Source organism: Dermacentor variabilis, chromosome 5 (assembly GCF_050947875.1).
Source record: "Dermacentor variabilis isolate Ectoservices chromosome 5, ASM5094787v1, whole genome shotgun sequence".
Classification (NCBI taxonomy): domain Eukaryota; kingdom Metazoa; phylum Arthropoda; class Arachnida; order Ixodida; family Ixodidae; genus Dermacentor; species Dermacentor variabilis.
In genome coordinates, this window is record NC_134572.1 from 164399240 (window position 1) to 164423006 (window position 23767).

Consider the following 23767-nt stretch of genomic DNA (forward strand, 5'->3'; position numbering starts at 1 on the left):
TTCGAGGCCGTTCTATACAGACAAATGTTCATATCGCACGTTCAGTCCTTGAGTGCATAGAGGGTAGTACGGATCAAGTAGCTCTTCTCCAGATTGACCTCGCCAAAGCCTTTGATAAGGTTCAACACGAATTTTTATTCCAACTACTGCGACATCTTCTGTTAGCGGATGTATTATACAATGGTATAACACTTTGTTATAAACACTGCACTACAAAGTTAATTGTGAACCGTACCCTCTCAGATATAATACAAGTACAGTCATCCGTTCGTCAAGGTTGTCCGCTCTCGCCTTTACTCTTCGCCATATACTTAGAACCGCTTTGCTTAAGCGTGCTTTGCGACTCGTGCATTAAAGGATATATGTATGCCGATGAGGAAATTAAAGTGCTAGCTTATGCAGGTGACATTGCCTTCTTTAGCGTCGATAAGCCAAGTATTACCAAGGCAATAAACGCTACCCTGCGTTTCTGTGAGACTGCAGGAGCTACTGTAAATTTTGATAAAAGTAGAGGCTTTTGGCTAGGCATGTGGGCGCTCACTCCCTCTGCATTCGCGAATATTCATTGGAATCAGTCTCCGTTGCGATATCTTGGAGTACCTCTCGATAACTTCCGTAATAGTGGACCTCATTGGGCGTCCACGGTAACCACTATCCGTCGAAAGGTGACAACCTGGCAAGGACGTGATCTCTCCATTTTTGCGAGAGCTAAGGCATGCAATACATTTCTCGCTTCTAAGCTTCTTTATGTTCTGCAGGTCTTGCACTGCTCACGTGTCCATGTCCAGGCATTTCATAGAATATTTGCATGTTTTATTTGGCATTCATCATGGGAAGCCATGAGAAGGGACAGCCCTTTTCTCCCGCTTGAAAAGGGAGGCCTAGGTCTTGTGCATTTGTTTGTGCGACAATTGCTCATGCGCTTATTTTACCTTAAACATGTCCGTCATCCATTCCTTCTCGCAGTTAATCGAGCACGTCTTGCGTCACACGTCCCTTTTCTTTTTGTCACGACAAACTTTGCTCAAGAACTACCGTTATGGGGCTTCTTAAAGGAACTTGTCGACACTATTTCATTCTTAAAAGCCAGATTCAACCTTGAATATTTGTTTACCGTTAATCGCACGTCGCTAAATGCAGCACTTATAGATAACCTTTTCCCTGAACCTCTGTACCGAAAGCCGTATCTGTCTCTATTTGGTCAAGATGTTCTTTGCCGTGTCCGTAGAATGTGCATTGCGCCAGCAGCGAAAACGTTTTCCTTTAAGCTGCACACCTCCACACTGCCAGTTAAAACGTGGCTTCAGGAAAAAGGACTGTATGTACCCTGGAATACAAATTGTAGGCTTTGCAATCAACCCGAGACAATAGAACATTGCTTTATACTTTGTCGTGACGCATTTCTTTTTTGGGACATTTTACAAAGAACTATCAAAAAAGACTTTCCTCTCACATGTTATGGTATCCGGTTCCTTCCTTTCAAAAAGACAGCCAGTAATACACCATATGATTTGTTTATATTATTAGGACTTTATTCATTATGGAGAAGTCGAATGATCGACAGACATGCCGAACCACCTCGCTCGACAAGGTCTATCTTCCAAGAAGAGACTGCTCAAGTCCGGAGTGTAGTGGCTACATATGATCCCGTCCCTGAATGGATTTCGAGTCTGGACGCTTGTGTTTGTTTACCAGAATTTTGAACTGTCATTGGACTGTATACTTTCTGTGGATTTGTTTCTCTTGTATGATCGTATGTAATGTAACTGCATCGGTTTGACAGTAACGATAATTCCATGCAATAAAGAAAAAAAAAGCCGTGGTTGCTCAGTGGCTATGGTGTTGGACTGCTGAGCACGAGGTCGCGGGATCGAATCCCGGCCACGGCGGCCGCATATCGATGGGGGCGAAAGCACCCGTGTGCTTAGATTTAGGTGCACGTTAAAGAACCCCAGGCGGTCAAAATTTCCGGAGTCCTCCACTACGGCGTGCCTCATAATGAGAAAGTGGTTTTAGCACGTAAAACCACAAAATATTATTATTAAATAATTCACCTGCCTGTAAAAAAACCACAACCTTTAACACTCCCGCATCTCACTTACTTATATTCAACCTTGCCCACATACAACGTCGTTGCGCACTTCCTTAAGTACTTTTAACCAAGGTGCACTTCTCTCTCAGACTATTACATTCACATCAACATCAAGCACGATGTTCTCCCTTTTGTGACGAAATGCTTGCTCATGCTTCGCCAACGAGACCACATTTTGCCTTCTTTCCAGAAGCAAACGTGGCTATCGAGAGAGTTTCAATCGTGTGACTATTCGCTTCGTGTGAGAGGTTTGCAAATTTTGTGATTTTCTTTCTCACCATTTGTGTTCATCTCTGTGTGTGCATGCGGGTTTGTGCGTATGTTTGGTGCCCTGTGTGTGTATGTGTGAGAGGCGCGTTTCCTGTATGTGGGCAGTGGCCTAGCCAAAAATGTTTTACGGGGAAGGGGGGGGGGGAGGGCAGGGTAAGGGTGCCTATGCACCTCGCTGGGGACGGGATCGGTGATGGTGGAGGAGTGCTGGGCTAGGTATGTCACATACAGACATAATTTTTTGCCAGGAGGGGCAAGTGCGGGGAGTACAAGCAAGTGGAAAATACAGTTGTACAAGAGACCTAATGTTGCATTCACTAGCTATGCTTCTTTTTCTCTGTGTATGCGTGTGAGTCGGCGTGTGTTAGTGTGTGTTACACTACTTACAAGGCCCGGTGCCACTTAATCACGCTGCACACAAGGCAATCGCTGAATAGCTGCTGGCGGCGTGATAGTATATCAGCCGTTTGCCTCTAGTTTGCGACCTCAATCTGCTATTCGGCCTGTCCTGTTGTGAAGAAGTACGCACAAAGTAATGAGCGCAAGAGCAGACGATATTGCGGCCGTCCTCAACAAGAGAAAAAGAAAGACAAGGGAGACTCGTGCAGCGCATGAGAAGGGGCTCGCGCAACGGAGATCGCTGGAACGGGCCTACAGAACCCACATCTGCCGCTGAGGTTCACTTGACCGGTCGTCCGTCTTCGGGACGGCGAACGCCTCGGGTTGTTGCACGACACAAGACTTCGGAGCGACCTGCTGCAGCCTCGAACTCGCATCTACGCGCGAGGTTAGGGAGAGCAAGCGTCCATCATCGAGACGAGGAGCACCTCGGGTCGTCGCCTTGCATGAGGCCTCAGGGCGGCCTGCTGACATCTTGGAACGCGCTTCTACGCGCGAGGTTCGGGTGACCGGGCGTCCGTCATCGAAACGAGCACCTTGGGCCGTCTTCTTGCTCGAGACTTCGGAGTGGACTGTCCCCGTCTCTGTGGGACGCGTCCACCTTTTCCGACCCCGTGCTGCTGCGTCTGGTCTTCCACGCCGGTCATCACTCTACGAGCGAGTGTTCCACCTCAAGGACTCTACGTCTCGCCATACTCTGGACTTCAACTGCAACCTCATGAGACTACATTTTTTTCCTGTTTACGAACAACCTTGTATGTGTGGGTTTAGTTGAAGATATTCATGTTTACGTGCCATCTAATATAATTGTCGTGTATTTCTAATCATGCACTGTCTCCTCCATCTTCCTCGAGTTACACGCCTTGCAAGGTGACGATCCTAACCATCACACCTGTGAATGGAGCATTACCAGTGCAAGTGAGAGAAGAGCAAGCCTGCTGCAGGGCTCGTGTGTGCTGCCCTCTCTCGTCATGCGACTCGTTCATTTGCGCCGGTCACCAGATGGAGTTACGTTGCGCTTCCCCAGTTTTAGGATTATCATGTGAAAACTCGGAAGCATTTCTTCGAAGCCCTTTCCGGAACTTCAGTGAGTACTCGTCCTCACGTTGGATGAACTTTAATTTCTTTTTAATATTGCGAGTCTATACGTCGAAACCACAGCAGGTGGGCATAACATGCAACGTGAACATGCAACTTGAAAAAGCACATTTTATGAGGACAGACCCCGTAACACCATGTAAATAAGTTATTCACACACATCTATCAAATACCAAAACGTGACGCTGTTTGCACATCGGTGAAACGTACGTCCACATTAACAACAGGGCGTGAGCTTGGGCGAGGAAGTGGTCCATATTAAACTTTTGGAAGTGCGTTACAGACAGGATTTCATCTGTTCCTTCGTCTAGCGAAATCTAGCGAAATCGCGTCAGAGTCTTGTCTCTAATTCAATTTGGCTAGTTTAATTACCAAATTCAGCATATGATAATTCACTCACTAACGAAATACGACAGGCAATCTGCAATATGCTCCTATAGTACAGGCTACACAATATGAAACATGTAAATAAGTTAAGACAATTTTTAAGTACGCCGAAAAAGCTATTGTACAAGAGACCAAAGCACCTTCATTGTAGTTAATATTCGTATTACATTTTTCCTCTCATGCTACGAAATCTTGACGGTGAGTCGTTGTTGGCTACTACTTGAATACCATTTGCTCATTATGTTTTTTTTTTTTTTTTTGCGCTGATACATCTCGCGTATTCGGCCTGCTCTCCTGTCAGAACCCGTTTTTATCGTCTTCTCGTCTGGTACCTCGTCTGATAGCGCTGCAAAACCCGTTTCAGTATTGCTTAACTTGAATATTAGAAGAAAAAAAAGATGTTGTACCTCAAATTCCATATGTTTACCGACGCTTCGCTTCTTCTCCAGTTCCTGAAAAAGATCCTCGCACAGCCGTGGCACCATACCTGCGGAACAAAATATCGAAGAAAGATGAGGTTGCGTTTCCCTTAACAAATCTCAGTTTTTCCTAGAACGCACAAGGTCTTCGAAATGCGCACTGTATCCTAATCTCAAACTACAAAGAAGTGTGCAGGAACTAAATGGAGCGAGAGGGCAGAACTTATTCAATATCGTCGTCTGGCACAATGAGATAAGCGTATCTGTAAATGCTTTGTACGTTTTTTATTTATGCCAATAGTAAGGGGAGGGCAATTGAGCCATCATGTACTGGAGATATTAAAGCAAATAGGATGCCTGAGCTCGAATCCTAGAAAGATTTTTCTGCTAAAACACAGGTAAAGCCCTGAAACGATTCGATTAAACAACCGCTGGCAGATTTAAATAAAATATGCTCCACTTGAGAGGTGGAGTTACATGCCAGTGATTCGGGGGAGCAGAATTTCGGTCTAGACCTACAAGATTTTACGAAAATTTGAAATATTTATATATTTAAGAAACATGAAGTGTGACGTTTCGAAGCCTGAATCTTGTCCCAGAATGGTTATCACATTCTGTGAACCGCGTATATTGAAACATCTCAAGCTAAATATGTAACAGAAATTTATATCTTATATGAAAGTACTGTTGTGTAAACGACGCTTATGCAAACGTCCTCATAATCAAGTGGTATAAATAGTAGAGCGGTTTATAATGCTTTCATTTTCTCCGCTTAATATGTAATATTAGGTGCGGTTTAGAAAATTGATATCTTTTTCAGCTGCGTGGTTGGTTGTAGATTTCCAAACGTGATACTTCGATTGAATAAATTTGGCGATGTGCTACGATTTTTGTAAAACAAGTAACGGACTATGCAAAAAATGCATTTGACAGAGTCAGACAATTTTATTTGTTACTTTCAAGTCTATCAAACCACTCTTACTTGAAACGGACGACATCGAAAGTTTTGAAAAATTCCTTACCACCTGATCGGTCATTGTACACATTCTCTTCTTTTTTTTATGTGTACATATTACAAATTTGTAATCGTGGTGCGCTTTTCTTTTTCTTTCTTACTGCTCTCCGTTTGCGAGACTTGCCATGATGCATTAATCGTTTGCTACCCACTCTGCAATGACGTCCACTGCAGTCAGCAGAATTGTAAAGAGTAAGTCAGAATCACTGCAGTTATTTCCGAGAAAAAAACATTTTTTTTTATTTTAGTGTACTTACCTATGAGCCCCCGAGCAAAAGCTTTTTCTTAAGGCCAGGATTTATGCTACACTGAGCCCTTAAAGTCCTCTCTGCGCTTCATAGGAAGGCCGATGGACACTTACTGATTACATATTACTATTCGCCGACTAATTCCTCCAACCAATAACATTTGAACCCTCGACATTCAAATCCTGCGTTCGAGCATCGTCTCTCTGCTTCGTGGTTACTATTGCAATAACAACTTTCAGGTTATTACTGAGCAAAAAATCATGCCAACAGTGTATTTTGAGTGACTACTCGAGCCTCCGGATATAGGCTTTCTCTTAGGCAACTCCTGCTCATATTCGGATGGCTGAAAAGCGATATTAAAGCGCCCGGCATTTATCTCATGACATCAGGCGCTGTGCTCATCTAACGTAATGATAGGGAGGGAAGGGCTGTTTCAAGATGTGATTTGAATGCGGGTAAAGTTTTACACATGAATCCTAGGAAAAGAGCTGGAATAGCAGGTACACGTACCTTTTTTCTTTTCCTGTTTAGAAGCTTGTATGCTTAATCAAAATTATATTTGAAGTATTTCGTTTTTACAATGGACCATCCATTAGGGGAGACACTGTGGCTGTGCCGGAGACAAAGCGAGTCCATTTCAAAGATGCAAAGCTTACACTTAGCTAAATTTCCCCAGTGACCCCGCAGAAGATACGCTTTGCCACTTTCTGGAGTTCGAAGATGTCTACAACGAAGCTTGCTGTGGCTTTCTTCTCCCGTTGAAAAAAAAGTTAAGGCAAAACTTGAAACGGCAATTTGTAGAACGGGGAAGCATCTCATTCTTCCTTGTAAACGATATAATCGGTGCATTAAAACATGACCGTACAGACATATGCTGACACATCGTTCTCGTTACCGTCATTGACGGGGCGCTCATGTGAATCGGGTGATGTTTTATTATGGTTAGAAAACAGCGCTACGATAGGACGAAGTCGAAATGACACAACATTTAGCCCACGCTGTAAGGTGCTATGTGCTAGGCTATAGATTATAGACGGGCATTAATTGCGTGCATGCGGGTAAAGCGAACCTGTGTTGGCTCCGTAGCCCACCATGGAGTACGACTTCCCCGAGCCAGACTGGCCGTAGGCTAAAAGAGCTGCGTTGTAGCCTTGCCAGGCGCTGCGCACCACTTCTCGGCCCAGGTCTTTGTACACGCGTTCCTGCGAGACAAAACGCACAAAAACGAGAAAGCGAGCCCGTATGACAGCATCTAAATATACGCCCTGACGTCGCTGCAAATTACGATTATTCGTGAGTTCAGTGCTCGTCCTGATTTATTTTTTTTTGCTTCTTTGCGCTTCTCTGTATTGCTTATTCGTTGATATTGCTCCAAAGAATCCGCCTTATTACCCGATTAGATCTATACTAAAGAAAGATTGCGTTGTAGAAAATTGTAAGCATCCATCAGTATTCGGGGGTGTTCTAATTAAGAGCGATAATTTATTCAAATTTTATAACGTTTGCTTTCTGCTTATACTCCTCATCATTCAATAACACCAGCGTTCTACGGAAGGAAAAGAAAATTCGGGCTGAAACAAGAACAACAGCTACAACGCTTACCCCTAAAGCGCTCCAACTCTGACTCGCCAGTCTATAGTAATGAAGCGAAGGCGCTGAATATATATTTAAGGCTCTTTCAACAAGTTCTCAATTCTTGTCAGTGTTCGTGCTTCTCTCTTTTTGCGTTCGATATCTCAGAGGTGTTGCTGAGAGAGGGAATTCGCGTCGACATGCCGTGCCTTTGGCTCTTTTGTATATGCAAATTACCTGGTCGGCGTACTGGGCTCCGCGCTCGTGCTCGGGATCGGGTGCACAGTAGCCGTCGTCGAGCCGCATGAACCCGTCGTGTGACCAGAAGCAGTGGTCGAAGGTGAATTTCCGCGGCTCGGAGGCGAGGCTCTGGCCTGGGCTCCAGAGCTGCGTCTCCTGCCCGCGCATGCGCACCAGGCATCGGCATCGTCGTTGTCGCTCGCGCTCGCTGTGCGGGCAGCAATGTTAAGGAACCCAACACACGCTGGGAAGGGGGCGGCGTTGCACTGCAAGCAAATACTGTGTGCATTTACCGTACAGACTTTTGTAAGGGCCGCGTAATTTTTTCACAATTTTGTCGAGGTGCGCCTCTTACACGATACCGAGCACTTTGGTGAAGATGGTGCCGGCGCGGCCGGCGAATTTCGCACATCCCGTATTTATTGCATCAGGGGTCAATGCACAGCTCTCGCCATCTAGTAGCGGCACGGGAAGTACGCAGAGTGCGAAAATTCGCCGAATCGCTTGTCCGGCATCGGGGAAACGAACACAGTCGCTTCTCCGTCCTAAATTTTTTTTCCAACTTTGGGCTGCCAAGTTGGGTGTGCAGCCCTTACACGGGTGCGGCCCTTGCAAGAGTGTATACAGTACTTTTGCACAGCTCTCAAGCTGCATCTGAACGAATGAAGCAGAAGTAGCGACGACTATTTTCTTTCATCTGACTTTCGGATTAACGAGAGCACCACGCAACAAGACGCAGAAATATTGACGTATGTGATCCTCAGTGTTTTCACGCAGTTTACGCGACTGAGTAAAACAGGAGTATTTGTTGACCAAGACATACTTTGTTTTTGCTAGATGAAAATTTAAACCAAATTACCTGTTTGGTTGGACTTAGTTATTCTTTGTTTATTATCTCTAACCGAAAGATGGTGTTTATTAAACCCATCATTCCGTGGCCAGGTCGGCTCTTTGCTCAGAAGTTAAACAACCATTTCTAGCGATGTGCAGCTTTTTATGAGCTCTTGATAATGGCAGGAAGAGAGGAAAATGCTATTGTGGTTGTAGTAGTGTCAGGTTCTTATACTGGTGTGTTTTACAGCCAAGCTGTTGGCCTGTAGTCTGTCGGCATTTTGCCTGTCCGCGCCCGTCACCAAAAATGAGGGCCGATCCCGGTGGTAGTGCGGGGCCAGCAGCAGTGCCTCGCACCCCCGTAAAGCAGACGCTACAAGTAGTCCAGCAAAGTGAAGCGAACAATGCATACATACTTTGGAATCCCGCATACAACATACAGGACAGCATACGTTTCAATAAAGAACAAGCATAAAACAATAATCCGAACCACATAATTGATGATAAGGCGCTCTTGTTAACAATGCGAAGCACGTTAACAAGAGCTTACGTTTGCCTGTAAAGATTACGGTTGCACAAGCTGCCGTCGGCGTGGTAGCTTATGACGTGGTGAGTGACGTCCCTAGCCTTCAGTGCGCGTATATTAAAGAACCAGCCTGGCAACTGATTTCAATCTTGTTGCTATTATGATCACTCCCAATACTGCCGTTGCAATAAATTACCATTAATGTAAAGCAATAAAGCACTACATTGCCTGAGAAGTTGTATTGGTGGTTTTCAACAACTTCGCGCTTGACATCCACTTTCGCGCGGCTGGGATGGCGGGTCAACGTTATTACCCCTAAAGAATAAATTTGGTAACTCGAAAATTAGTGAAAGCGTTGGAAAGCTAATGGATCATAACAAAGCACTTGGCAACAGCACTTTTTCTACTTTTGCGATATCTCATATTATGTTAAACTTATTGTATGTTATCATATCTGACGTATGTCGTCCATGTGAAAAGAAGTTGCAGACACCAATAAATAAACCAATAAAACACCAGAGCTGTTCTTTTGCTTACTTTATTGCCTTTTTTTTTTTGCCGACTCGGAAACATTTCACAAGTTGCTCGATATCCCACTTGCCAATATATAGAAGTCTAAAAAAATAAAATCCAGTGATGGTAGCGACCTCTCAGACAATGGCAAATTGTCGTGCGCCGCCATGTCAAACAAGTGCAAGTGTCCCCGATGAAATCTTCAATTCTGTTCCTACGCGTGTGCATGCACGGTCAGTAGTAATAATTTTTTTCAATCGCACGACTGGAGCGCGTAGGGACACCACGATTAGGAAATAAGTGCTATAAGAAAGCGGCATATCATCTCATTCGAGATTATGAGCAAAATATTGATCGCAGGAACAGTTTTTCCGGTGCTGACTCTGACCCGGCCGAGGTAACTATGGATACCAGAAGCGAAAAGCAACTCGAAGACTTGTTTATAACGGCTGCTTAGAGGCGCCGAGTCGTGACCTTGGCATTTCGTATACACCTCAAGAATCGATGGTCACCTGACTGGCGTGCTTGAACGCCTAACTGACGCCGTTAAAAGGCGAGCGTTAGTGCCGAAATAGGTTCGATCTCCCAACTAGAAGTACAACTGCTACGTCGCTCTGCTCCAAGTTGTTATCCATAGAACATGTTGGGGTACTGGCTGCTTCTGAAACAACAGTTGTTAACCTATTTTCTTTCACTAACAGCTGTTCAGGGTCATGTCGCGCAATTTTGTGACATCTGTCGCAAGTACAGTCATAATGTATTTAATAATCGTGTCTTTTAACATAACAATTCGCCAAGAAGAAAATGCAGAATCGCCAAACTTCCCACACTGTGAGAACTATATATATAACGACTGATAAAACGGCGTTACATCTTTCAAAGAGGAGCCTTATTTATTTATTTATTTATTTATTTATTTATTTATTTATTTATTTATTTACTTATTGTACATCCAAGTATTACAGTGAAGAATCGCAAAGTGGACGGGCAAATCAGCACAAACGTATATAGTCCAGGGCCCAACTGACCTCTGCCGCCTGCCTAATCTGGCTAATTAGGGATTTTCACTTGCCAAGTCGGATCGGGTGAACTGTACCTCCGACTGCTCCATCGTATTACTGTTATTTGCCCTATGAGTGGGCGGGCGCACTTCCAGGTTGCACATATTGGGGTAAGCATGCCGGCGCATTAAGGGCCGTTGGCGCTATAGTGAGTGGGATACATGGCGTTTAGCATTTTTAGATGTGCAATAGCCTGTCTGTATTTTGCGCCAATCGGCAAATTGTGGGTTCTAAATTGTTCTAAATTGTGGGTGAGGGGGCGGCTATTTTCTGCGGACTCCACGCTGACTGGCAATGATATATTTGGCATTTAAATTGATGGGATTTTGTGAGATATAGTGCAAGTGGCTGGGGATAGAAGAGGACGCCGTCGCTTGGTTAGTAGATCCTCGAGATAACGCGTTAGACTGTTCGTGACCCTGCACACCACGTGTCCCGGAAACCAGAGTAGGCGATGACGGTGGTTGAAAGATTTGGGGACTATCGCGAAGGTAACCGCAGTCACGTACGTGCCCCTTGAGAAACATGTGACATGTCTCTCGGGACTCCGTGACCACGGCTTTTGCGAACACTCTGCGTGAGCGAGGGCGATCATCACTGCAAACTTTTCGGCCGAGGCAGGGGATCCCGCCGTCGCTGACAGTGGTCACTTGCTGCTGGCAGATCGGGTTTACGACTGCTAGGGCGTACGTTCTTTGGTAGTGGTGTGCAGTCGCCTCTGCATACCCAGCTGCGTCCGTATAGCACGCATTGCAACTAGGGTTATTGGAGTAAGTCGAATGAATGTATTGCGCGCGTACTTTGCAAAGTTACACTGGAAGCATAGCGCGGGAAGGACGATCGACAAAGACTAGACAGCACAAGTGTTAACTTTCAACACAGCGTTTATTGCGGAAAAGGAGCATATATACCCAACTCATTGTGCTAAGGGAAAGAAGGGCATAAAAGCTTGACAAAAACACCACATGCCTTCATGCCATGAATTCAAGCTCTGTAGTTGATAACGCCACAGACGCCCTGCTGACGCATAGATCACCTGACCGTGCAATCTCAGATGCTTCCTTGATCCCTCTTGTCAGGTCTTTGTGGTGCCGGTACAAAAAGACCGTCTTATCGAGCAAGGCATGGCAAGGTGGTTGTGAAACACACTTTCTACAACGGGCCGCCAGATGACCGTGTGTGGAAATTTGCCGAATTTATTACTTTGCTTTTGACGACGCACATTCAAACATCTGCCCGTTTGGCCAATGTAGCACCTTCCATACGAGAGTGGAATTTTGTGCACAACCCCCCTCCTGCAAGGCATGTAGGCACCACTTGTGTTAATTGTGCATTCAGGCTTCCGCGTTCGAGTAGGGCAGCTCTTGTGCAGACACTCAACAGCTTTTCGGGTGCCGTGAAAACCACTTTTACGCCAGAATCTTGCCCTACCTTCCTTAGACTGTGAGACACGTTACGCAGATAAAGTATGACGGCTACCTTGTCTTTCTTTCTTCTTTCTTCCATTTTCCTTTTCTCTCCCGCTATCTGCTCGACGTTCATGCGTGATGTAATTTTCTTTCCGCGATGCAAACCTTCAGCGACGGAAACAATGATATGTTTGGGATAACCCGCCGCCTCTAAACGCTCTACCTGCTTTTTTACACTTTCTTCGACGGCATGTTCGCATGACTTGCAGAGCGCCTTCGAGAAAAAGGAAAGAACAATAGTTCTTTTTACCAGCTTTCAGTGAGCAGAGCTGAACGGCAAAGGAGGCTTGTTGGCTCTAGGCCCATACAAAAAAGCTGCAAAAAGAGCGGCCCTACTCGAACGCGGCAGCCTGAATGCACACTTAAACACAGAGCTGCCTACATGCCTTGCAGGAGGGGGTTGTCTACAAAATTCAACTCTCGTGTGGAATGTACTCCATTGGCCAAATGGGCAGATGTTTCAATGGGCATCTCCAAGAGCACAATAATAAAGCGGGCAATATTTCCGTAGACGGTCATCTGGTGGCCCATTGTAAAAATTGTGGTGCACAACCACATTTCCATCCCTTAGTCGATAAGATGGTCATTTTGTGCCGGCACCGCAAAGACCTGACAAGAGAAATCAAGCAAGCATCTGAGATTTCACGGGCAGGTGATCTCTGCGTCAGCAGGGCGTCTGTGGCATTTATTGAAACTCATGGAAGCGGTCAAAACGAGAAAGAAGTCGGCGGGCCCCAAAGGCGCGCGCGCTACAAGAAGCAATAAAAAATAAGACGAATCTTGATTTCGTTCGCATCGAACGCAGCTGTTTCGTCTCATTTCTGCGACATGGTGCCGTGACAAGGATTACGGCTACTCCACTTCCGACTGGCCACGGACTACCAGAATGACGGACTGGCCACAGAAAACGAACGAAGAGGAGGCCGGAAGGCGAACCAACAGCAGCGAGGCGGGACATAAACAGCAAGGAGCGGCACGGACAAAGAGGGAGACCAAGACTCATATGACGCCTCACCGCTAGAATCTGTAAGCGACCAGCAGTTTCCTCAGTTAGTCAAGATGAACAGAGAAGTGATATAGAAAAAGAGAAAAACGCTGAGGACGTAATTAACCAACTTAGTGAGCGATGCTGAAAAGAAAGTGGAGGAAAATCAGGATCCTGCAGCGATGTCGCTGATAGCCAGCCAGATCAAAGGTATTGCAGACTCGCTAAAGAAAGCAGACGGGCAGATGGAGCAGTTCATAACACCCGAAACAGCAGACTCAGGGTTATCAAAAACCACTGAGTACGAGTTAAAGATAATAAGTGCTCTGCACAGCATCAACGCGTACCTTTTTCGACAAGAAATGCGGGAAACAGCGAGGGACCAACCCAACTTTAATGGGGAAGCTAGACACCCGCAGCAAGCAACAATAGTGCAGCTACCAGAGCTAGAAATAGTGAAGTTTTACGGCGATAAAATAAAATGGCAGAGATTTTGGCGGCAATTTGAAACAGCTTTACATGAAAGAACCGACTTGAACGAAAATCAGAAATTTACGTGCCTTCTGTCTTCACTAAGCGGAAAAGCGGCAGCTGCCGTGGAGGGACTACAACTTTCCGACAGTAACTATGGGAATGCTATTGATCTACTCAAGCAGAAGTACGGAAAAGATGACGTGCTGGTAGAAATGCATATGAAAGAATTAACTAGAATAAAGTATCAAGCTGCAAGAAAGCTGTCACAAAAGTGCACATACGTGGATTGGAATCCTTAGGATTGAATAGCGAGTCCTATGCATCGATGTTGCTTCCGATCCTGAAAAGAGCTTTTTCAGTGGATATGTACATTGGATTCCAGCTAAAACAAAGAGAAGTGATCAGTAGATCCTCAGCACAAGATCACAGCGTGGCTTTACGTCAAGAAGATATTCTTAGGCGGTTGATGAAATACATAGAAGATCAGGTAGAGTGCAGAGAGGAATTGTCAGCAGCAAGGAGAGAAAGCTACGGCAACAGAACTGAGAGTAAGTAGCAGAAAAGAACTGTTAATTTTGAAAGTGCAGCTACAATGTTTTGCATATTTTGCGAGAATACTACTAATTATACTGACGATTGCAGGAAACCGATGCCTTATGAAGATAAGAAAATGAAGCTCAAAGAGGCAAACAGATGTTTCCGCTGTACCAGGCCTCGCCATACTGCTAAATTATGTAAAGCAGACATTAGGTGCAAGATATGTCAAAAATGGCACGCGATGTCTATGTGCCGGAGCAAAGAACTGATAGCACAGTGTACGGTATCTACTCCTGGTGAAATTGAAAATCAGGAAGAGAGAACATCTACTTGCCAGTTTATGAACCTCTCATCAAGCGTTTTTCTGCAGACTGCAGTTGCATTAGCAGAAGGTAGAAGGCAGTCATGTTTTTGTCGTGTTCTGCTGGATATACTGGCAGCCAAAGATCATTCATACTGAAAAGCCTATCTGAGAAACTTGGCTGTAAAGTTAAAGGAAAAGAGAGACTCACAATAGGCTCATTCGGTGAGCTCAAAATGAAAGAGTCATGAATTCGGTTGAATTTGAACGCATGGGTGCGGATAAGACGAGAAAGAAGAAGATGGTGTGCTCCAGAGGCGCGCGCGCTACAAGAAGCAATAGAAAGGAAGAAGAATCTTGATTTCGTTCGCATCGAACGCAGTTGTCTCGTCTCGTTTCTGGGTCAGCATTATCAACTACGGAGCTTGAATTCATGGCATGATGGCATGTGGTGTTTTTTTCAAGCTTTCATGTCCTTCTTTCTGTTAGCACAATCAGTTACGTATATATGCTCCTCTTCCGCAATAAACGCTGTGTCGAAATTTAACGCTTGTCCTGCCTAGTCTTTGTCGATCGTCCTTCCCGCGCTATGCTTCCGGTGTAACTATGTATTACCAACCAGCCCAAACTTATACTCTTCTGTACTTTGCACCTTTACTTGTTGCACTCGGGAGGCAAATTCTTTGCAATTGGAACTACGGTAATTTTGCATCTCACCGAAGGAGGGAGAGGCACGGCAAGTTCGGTGAGATAAATGGTGTATGCTGGGATATTGAGTCGAGCCAATATTGCCGTACCAGTATTTGTGGAGGTGAGTCGCTCCTTCTGCCGCATCAGAGTGGCCTGTGTAATTTCATCGAAAGTATTATCTACTTCCAAAGCAAGCATGCTCTGCGTGGAGGCACATTTAGGCAGGCCCGGAGCTGCCTTAAAAGCGCTTCGAATTATCGTGTTGGCCTGCCTTTCCACTTCCTTGTTCAGGATTTGGTAAGCTAGGTAACCCACACGCGGTTCGACTTATTACTAAGGCCTGTATGAGCCTTAGGGTATCGTTTTCTCTCATGCCAACCTTTCGATACGTCACTCGACGCATCATTTGGGGCAATATTGTGGGTTCTGGATCTGAGGGGTTTTGAGCATCTGTGCTGCTCTCCCGTCGCTCGATACGAGGACTCGTGTCATGAGTACCTCCTGGACCGTTTGGCCCGCAACCACGAATCGGCCCTCTGAAATTGCAGCCTTTCGCGTGTATCCGGATGACCTCGGATTTTTCGGGTGCGCACTTCAGCCCGCTTCCTCGGGAAAATTTCACCTCTGCTAATACTGCGTTTCGCAGAGTATATTCTTTACCCTTTAGGGAACATCTGCTCATCTACAGCGAGATGTCGTCCACGTAGAACGTGTTACCTGGGTCGGGTATCCAATCCACATCGCGCGCGAGGCGGCACATCGTCAGGTTGAAGAACAGAGGACATATCACTCCTTGAGATGTTACTTTGCTAAGCATTCTAAATATTTACGATATTATTCGACCAATAATAAGGTGCCCACCTCGCGGTTGAAAAGAAACGCACCATCGTACTTGTATGTGCGCTCGCCACAACTCGGGAGTTCGAGTTCCTCGAGTACTGCGGCGTGAGTGACGCTGTCGAAGGCTCCTCTGAGGTACGTGCCAGGACTAGTCTCTCGTGGCCGTATGATATATTAGTTTGAGTTTCGTCTCTAAGCAGGCGGAACGCGTCTTTACAGGATAAACCCATGCGAAACGCTATAATGGAGCCCGCGAAACACAGAGAGCAACATTTGAACAAAGGAACACAGGCACTGAACAAACGTATTGTCCTGCATTAGTGATGGGGAAAGCACAGTATCGAAACTGTGATCCACGGAAGTAACTTCTTATTGGGCGGACCTGTGCCCACAAAAGCAAGTGACACTCGAAGCACAACGACGGCGGCGAGCACAGTAGGCACTCGGCAAAATGTGATCTGCGGGTCAGTCGCGTTGGCTATTTATATATCAGTCGTGGACCGTTACAGCCTAATTAATTGTTGACGTACAGTTAATGTTACAGTTGACAGCACCAAAAAGTTACTCTTTAAATACTGCGTGGCACAGATAAAGAAGATAATTATTAATACTGATAGGCAACAGACAAGCGAAATAAACAATATAGAAAACAGGCAACTTCCTGTACCATAGGAATATGCAGGGTGTCCCAACTAGCATACACCAAGACCTGAAAATATGCATACGCCACGTAGCTGGAAAGAACCACGGCAATGCTATATTTCGTCCTTTAGAGATATTCAGCTTATTCTTTTTTTGCATTCCACTTAATTGCAAAATTAGTCACAAATAATTAATCTTCTTCTCGAATAATATAATTAGATGAAAAGTGTAAATCAGAAAATTGTAGGTCAACATGAAATGCTTCAGATACAGCTTTCTGTTGCTCAATACGTGCTACATAAAATTGTTTTTCCGAGCGTGAAAGAAGCCCGCGAATACATTCAAAGTGTCTCGAGCGGCCAGTCGTGCGGCTAAAAACACTTTTACATAGCATATATTGAGCAAGAGAAAGCTGTATCGGGAGTTTTTTATGTTGCTTTGATATTTTGTTTTTACGGCAAACAACATTACTTGGTTCTGTCCATCCACGTGGCATTTTCATATTTTAATATCTCGGTACATGGTAGTTGGGATACCCTGTATAACAGTGGAAGCAAGAGAGTAATAAAGAAATTCTGAAAAGAGCGTATCTGCTTCGGAATTCATATACAGCTCGGGATGCAACATAATTTTAGTAGGTTCATTGTGGAAGTGATCGCTGTTCCCAATACAACTAGCCTAAATTACAGACGTATGTGGATCCGGCAGCTTATTCTCCTCCTGGCACTTTCTTTCGGAGGAAAAGGAAATGAATAGTGCGTGCAGGTCTTTTAGAGCAGGATGCTCACCTTTCGGCAGTATCTGAACCTTGTAGATGCGAAACAGTTCAGTCGGATACAACGTGACACTTCGATACAGCATGAGGTTAGAGCACGATGGGGTACCCAAAAGAAACCGGAACGGTGCGGCGCTGGATGGGGCTATACCGCATTACGCATGTGTCCGGCTGGCAGCATCGCGTACCTCGTTTCGAGTTTATTCAACGCGGCCTCTTCTCCCAATAACGGTTTCCCCTTTTGCAGTGATTTCTTTTTTGTCGTGAAACCAGTTTCGCGCGGTTCTCGTCTTTGGCCGATTTAAGCGAGCAGCTAGCGGTTGTAAATTTTATTTTTTGCTCGGGAAAGAATGCCACGCAAGCTCTTGAGGTTTTAAACACTGTTTATAAGGACGGTGCTGTTAATCAAGCTTTTTATTTAGAAGTACTGAAGAGATTGCGTAACCGTGTGCGACAAAAATGAAAGGCCTGATTTATGGAAGCCGCGGAACTGGGGTGCCTATAATGTAAAGCTATTCCAAACTTTTCTATTCCCATTCTGCAATCAGCCCTCTCTCGATTAGTTAGAAACTTTTTTGCACCACCCCCACTTCACCCGATCTGATATGACGCGTACTCACTAATTATGCATCATTGGACCAAACCAAAAAGGAATAGTTATTTCTGATTAGACGCCATTTAGCCATAAACCTTCGGCTATCGGTCAAAAGTTTTCGGGTTGCACCCACTTCACCTCCGTGTCACGCTACGTCACAAAACAACGAAACCTTACTGCGTCGAAGTGACGGGTACGCGTTAAATATGCAATAATATGCCGAACAAAAGTGATTTTTTTTTCTGAATAGCGGCTGGCTTCCTCGTTCCGAAAGGAATAAATGATGGCTGTTGCCGATCGCTCAGGCACTGGCTAATCGCACCTGTCGGAGAGCATGGGTTTATTTGTGTACAATAAACCTTTTCGCGTGGCTGTGTAACGTTTTCGAGCACTTTCGGCACATTTGCGACCTCGCTCTGCCAAGCCTTCCTAGCTGAGAATCAGTTTTAGCGGCATTCTCAACCTTCCGTTGCATGCCGCCGCGATATTCGACCAGCCACCTGAAACCAAGTAAGGGAAAGCAGACCAATTGCAGACGCCGGCACCACCCTCCTCATCCTGTTCTCAATTTTCAGTGCACTGGCTCGGGCCCATCGAATTCCTCTCCACTTGAGCGTGCTCCTCGCCTCTTGTCAACCAATTAGGTAAGACAATGTCGCTCAGCGTAGGCAATGTTATTCGTTTTCGAAGCAAACAAAAGTAACCTCCTATAAACAGGAGAGCATTTGATTGGTCTGTTCAGACAATCCTGCGGGTCACCGCTCGATGATTACGTCGGCGGTTACGCAAGTTTCACGTCAGGAGATTAGAATAAAAACATGTTGGAATAGTGTTGCGTTATAGGGCCCCGGTTTTTTCTTCCACCAGGACAACGCACGAAGCTCACGCAGCCCTCTCAGTGCGCCAGTTCTTGTAAAAAAATAGCGTGACTCCTTTGCCCCCACGCCCCTTACTCACCTGACCTGGCTTCATGAGACTTTCTTTGTTTTCTGGAATGAAGAACATGAAACGACTGCGACTTTCACGACGTAAGAACAAAGAACAGGTGAAGGAAAAAACCTGAAAGGATCTACCGGCCATCAAAACAGGCAAACTTTGATAAAATGTTTCGAAGAACGGAATCGTAGATTGGACAAATGTGTTACTTGCAATGGAGAGTACTTTGAAGGTGATAAGGTTGTTTTGTAAAGAATAAGGCAACACATCAGTTTTAAGAAGAATTACGGTTACTTTTGGACATCCCTCGTATGATTCAGATTATTCGAAAACCTACAAGGGACTCTTCGTAAAGACGTTATTTTTACCTTTTCAGAACTTTAAAGTGACAGTGAAGCTGTGTGTGTTGTTTTTAACAAGGCTGGCATGTGATGGAAAAAACGTTACTTAACGAGGGTAGTGATATCGGCTTGTTGGTTGATCATCATGGAATGGCATTATCTAGGATTTGGCATTATTTATTCGTGTTATTGAAATATTGATTTTATTTCCGCGGGCGAACACATTTTCCGGATTGAGATCAGAAGAAATTGGAAGCATAAACGAACGAGTTCGTGCACCTCCGAAAAAAAACTGAGCAGCGCGAGACCACGACGCCCAAGGGTCATGCTGCTCGCGTGTTCTTTCTATCGACTATGACTTAGTGCAACTTTTATAGTTCTAATGATCAGACAGTGATCATCGTCGCCATGATCTTGGTATATTTACGTTAACTCGCTGAAGTATGGCATCTCCAAGCAACTCCCAATATTTTTGTTGCACGCTAGCTGTCGTCTTATTTTGCCTCCAAATTTTCTCGTTTCATCCCACTAACGAGTTCTCTGCCGCCCTCGACTGTGCATTCCTTCCCTTCGCGTCCATTCTGTAACTCTACCAGACCACCGGTTATCTATCCTACGCAATGGCGCAATTTCTTCCTCTTCGTGCCAAGTAGAATATTTTCCACGTCCGTTTGCTCTCTTATCAACACCGGTCTTCCTGTCTCTTAATGTTACGTCTATCATTTTTCATTCCATCGCTTGTACGATCTTTGTCTTACTCACAATCTTCTTTGTTAAACCAAGTTTCTGTCCCGCAAAGCTCTCAAACGAATGATTTTACGCTTTTTTTTTTCAGGATTGTGGCAGGGAGCCCGTCATGACTTGGCAGTGTTCACCGTTAGGGATGTAATCAATGTTTATGGGCGGGAAACTGAGTAGCGCCGAACCAGTATAATATTAGGGCTGCTAGCCTATTTCTTAGTTATTGCTTAGCGAGCTAATTCAAGGAATCAGAAAAAAATGTCGGCAGTTTGCCCTAGTGGTGCAAGGCTGGGTATTACTAGGTTTTGCTAACTTTTGTGAAGTTATACTTGGCTCGGGTAGATTCATACTAAAAGTTGCTGTTTTTCTAAGTTTTGCGCTGTTGTGCATGGCTTGTCTAGGTTTATACCATGTGTCGCCAATATTTGTTCTTACGAGGTCATAAACTGCCAGGCTGGTAAGCCACACAAGCCCCAGCAAGTCACACGCATACAAGCCAAAGTACGTGCATCACATTTTATTATGTAGTGATTCAGTACCATTAATCATCATCTCGATCCGGTCCTTGTCGTCGACGTCTGACCGTCGTCGTGGTCGGTGGCGTCGTTGAAGGCTTCGTGAAGCACTTGCAAGAATCTTGTGTTAACGTTCCGCACCGAGCTCACCGTGTAGAGATTCCCGTCGAACCAGAGCCAGTCACAAACGCCACAGCTTTGCCCAAACTCTATGCCGAGGAATTCGTGCTCAGAGCGGCAGTTCGCACCTCCCATGAATTTGAGGGCTTGGCGTTGGAAGTTCTCGCTGACGCGCAGGCCCAAAACCGATTCCCGGCGGCGCCGAGCATTCGGTCGGCAGCGTTCGTTGTCTCTGGCGCGAAACTCGGTATCCTCGGCTCGGCGACGGCGTTTGTCGGCGGCGGCATCGGCGCGATGGGCCGGATCGGCTCTCCGTCGATCGTAGTCCCGCTGAGCCGTGCGCCGAGCTTCCTTGTAGGTCACAGACGCGGCAGCTGCGGCCAAACTCTATGCCGAAAAATTCGCGCTGGAATCAGTTGTTCGCACCCCCCGTGTCTCGGCGGGCTTGACGCTGGAAGTTTTCGAGCAGTCGCAGGCCGGGATCACCTTGTCGGCGACTTCGAGCGTTCAGGCGCCGACTCTTGTGTTTCTTGGACTGAAACCCGAGATTTTCGAATCGGCGTCGCTTCTTCTCAGCCGCAGCTTCGGCGCGGTGTTCTGAATCAGCTCCGCGGTGACGCATCGCTACTCGCATAGCAGTACGGTGCTCTTCCTGGTAAGCCACTTCTTCGAGAGTCCGGACTTTTTTCGGTCTTTCCATGGCAGCAGCACGTACGCATGGAGTAGAGGAGGCGATAGGTGTGTCGCCACGCCGGCCGTTCCAAGCTTTTACCCACCTGTGACGTCAGGACTCCACCCTATGCGTATGGGGTGCGAGGAGCGACATGGTGCCCAATTCTTTTATTCTTTTGGAATTCCGATCGGACTATTGGCAAGGCCGGATGAATGAGTCCGACTACTCGAAGACAGCTTTCATTTCGCCTGACGCCTTGTGTCAGCTTACGCTAATGCCATTCGGCCTATTCAATGCGCTCGTGACATTCGAAATGATGATGGACAATATTCTGTGAGGCCTCAAATCGAAGACGTGTTTGTGTTATTTAGACGACCTGGTAGTTTTCTCCCCTGATTTCACCACTCACCTCTCTCGCCTACGTGAAGTTCTTACTTGCTTTGCCCCTACCGGCCTTCAACTTAACTTGAAGTCCCGCTTCGGAGCACGCCAGCTGACCATACTTCGCCACGTGCTTTCCAAAGAAGGCGTCCTTCCCGATCCTGACAAACTTCGTGATGTCGCAGAATTTCCGCGGCAGACTACAGTAAAAGAGCTCCGAAGGTTTGTTGGTCCTTGCTCTTATTTTTGTTGCTCTGTGCGCAATTTTGCTTCTATCAACGCACCCCTGACGAAGCTCCTGTGTGGCCTTGGTGACCTTCGCAATTGGACTCCGGCATGTGACCAAGCATTCGCCACTTTGCGTCGTCTTCTTAACTCACCACCTGTTCTACGCCACTACGACCGGATTGCTTCGAGTGAAGTTCATACGGACGCCAACGACGTTTGTCTTGGAGCCGTACTTGCGCAACGCAAGTTTGGCTTCCCAGAATATGTACTTACATACACAGTCATTACATGCCACTACCGTTATTACATGTTATATATGTGAGTCGTGCCCTCACAAAGGCGGAAACCAATTACAGGACATGAATGTTTCGCTATAGCTTGGGCCTTAAACAAATTTCGCCCTTACTTTTATGGCCATCCGTTCGACATTGTGGCAGACCACCACGCGCTGTGCTGGCTTGCGTCACTGAAAGACCTGTCGGGTTGTCTGGGACGTTGAACGCTTCGACTCCAAGAATTTCACATTCGTGTCATCTATCGCTCCGCGCGTCAACATTCTGACGCAGGTGCTCTCTCCCGATAACCGTGCCATCCGACGCAACGCCACCCTTATCCATGGGGTGCCCGGTTGCTACGCTTGCTGTTACTGACATGCCGCCTGAATATAGGAAAGATCTGTCGGTTGCGTCTCTCATTGACATTCCCACCAGTTCTTCAACGGCTATATGCCCTCGAGCCCTTAGTCGCCAAGCCACTCATTTCGTGCTACGGGATGCCATGCTATACCGCCGAAACTATGAGCCGCGCGGTCGCAAATTGCTTTCGTCATCCCTCGCCATTTCAGTTCTGACATACGCACGCATTTCCACGCCGACCCACGACAAGCTGATGCTGGCTTCCTGAAAACCTACGAGCCGCTCCTCCATCGGTACTACTGGCGCGGCATGTATTCTCATTTCCGCAAATACATTCAGTCTTGTGCAGCCCGTCAGCGACGCAGGACATCTTATATGACAGGCCCTCATCGACGTTTACCATGTCCTGCACTTCCTTTCAACCGGGTGAGCATTGACCTTAATGGGCATCTTCCATGCATTGCTAACAGAAATCGTTAGAAGTGTCGCAGTAAACCATCTAACAAAATACGCCGAAACTGCTGCACTTGATTCGACGGCTGCTCGCGACGTTGCCGCATTCACCTTACGGAATTTCGTCTTACGGCCGGGCGCAACACGAGAACTGCTCAGTGACCAAGGATGTGTCTTCTTGCCGAAGTTATTAATGAGGTACTAGCCGGGTGGAGCACTATTCACCCCACCACTACGACGTATCACCCACAGAATAACGATCTAACGAAACAATTCAACCGCATTCTTGGTGACTTGCTCACAATATATGTTATGCCTGATCGTTCCCACCGGGACGACGTCCTCCCTTTTGTGACGTACCCGTATAATACCGCCGCTTCAGCTACCACAGGCTTCTCACCATTTTTTCTTCTTTATGGACGTGATCCATCCTCTACCGTCGACACCATACTACCGTACCATCTGGATGCCTCTGAATTCACTCCTCTCTCCGAAGTTGATCGTTATGCTGAAGAGGGCCGTCAACTGGTTCGCTCAACCTCTTCTGATAATCAAGGCATCCAAAAATATCGCCACGACAATGATCAACCCACGCAGTCCTTCGCCGTGGACTCTCACGTCTGGCTTCGGCTGCCATTCCAATGTCCAGGCCTTAGCCGAAAGCTTGCTCCGAAATATCTGGGTTCGTATCGGATCGTCGAGTGTACATCGCCTGTGAGCTAGGTGGTCGAACCGATGAAGTCATCTTTGGACAAGTGCCGCCGT

At 46.2% G+C, this 23767-nt stretch overlaps 1 protein-coding gene across 1 annotated transcript in view; it reads right to left on the reverse strand.

Moving 5' to 3' along the window:
- LOC142583693 (kinesin-like protein KIF28) overlaps window positions 1–7908 on the reverse strand; it is an 89891-nt gene extending 81983 nt beyond the window's left edge. The window contains exons 1-3 of the mRNA XM_075694180.1: window positions 7738–7908; window positions 6998–7130; window positions 4654–4733 (exon numbers count right to left, since the gene is read on the reverse strand). Coding sequence (XP_075550295.1) covers window positions 4654–4733; window positions 6998–7130; window positions 7738–7908 — 384 coding nt within the window. The remainder of the gene's footprint in view (window positions 1–4653; window positions 4734–6997; window positions 7131–7737) is intronic.
- Between the last annotated feature and the right edge of the window lie 15859 nt (window positions 7909–23767).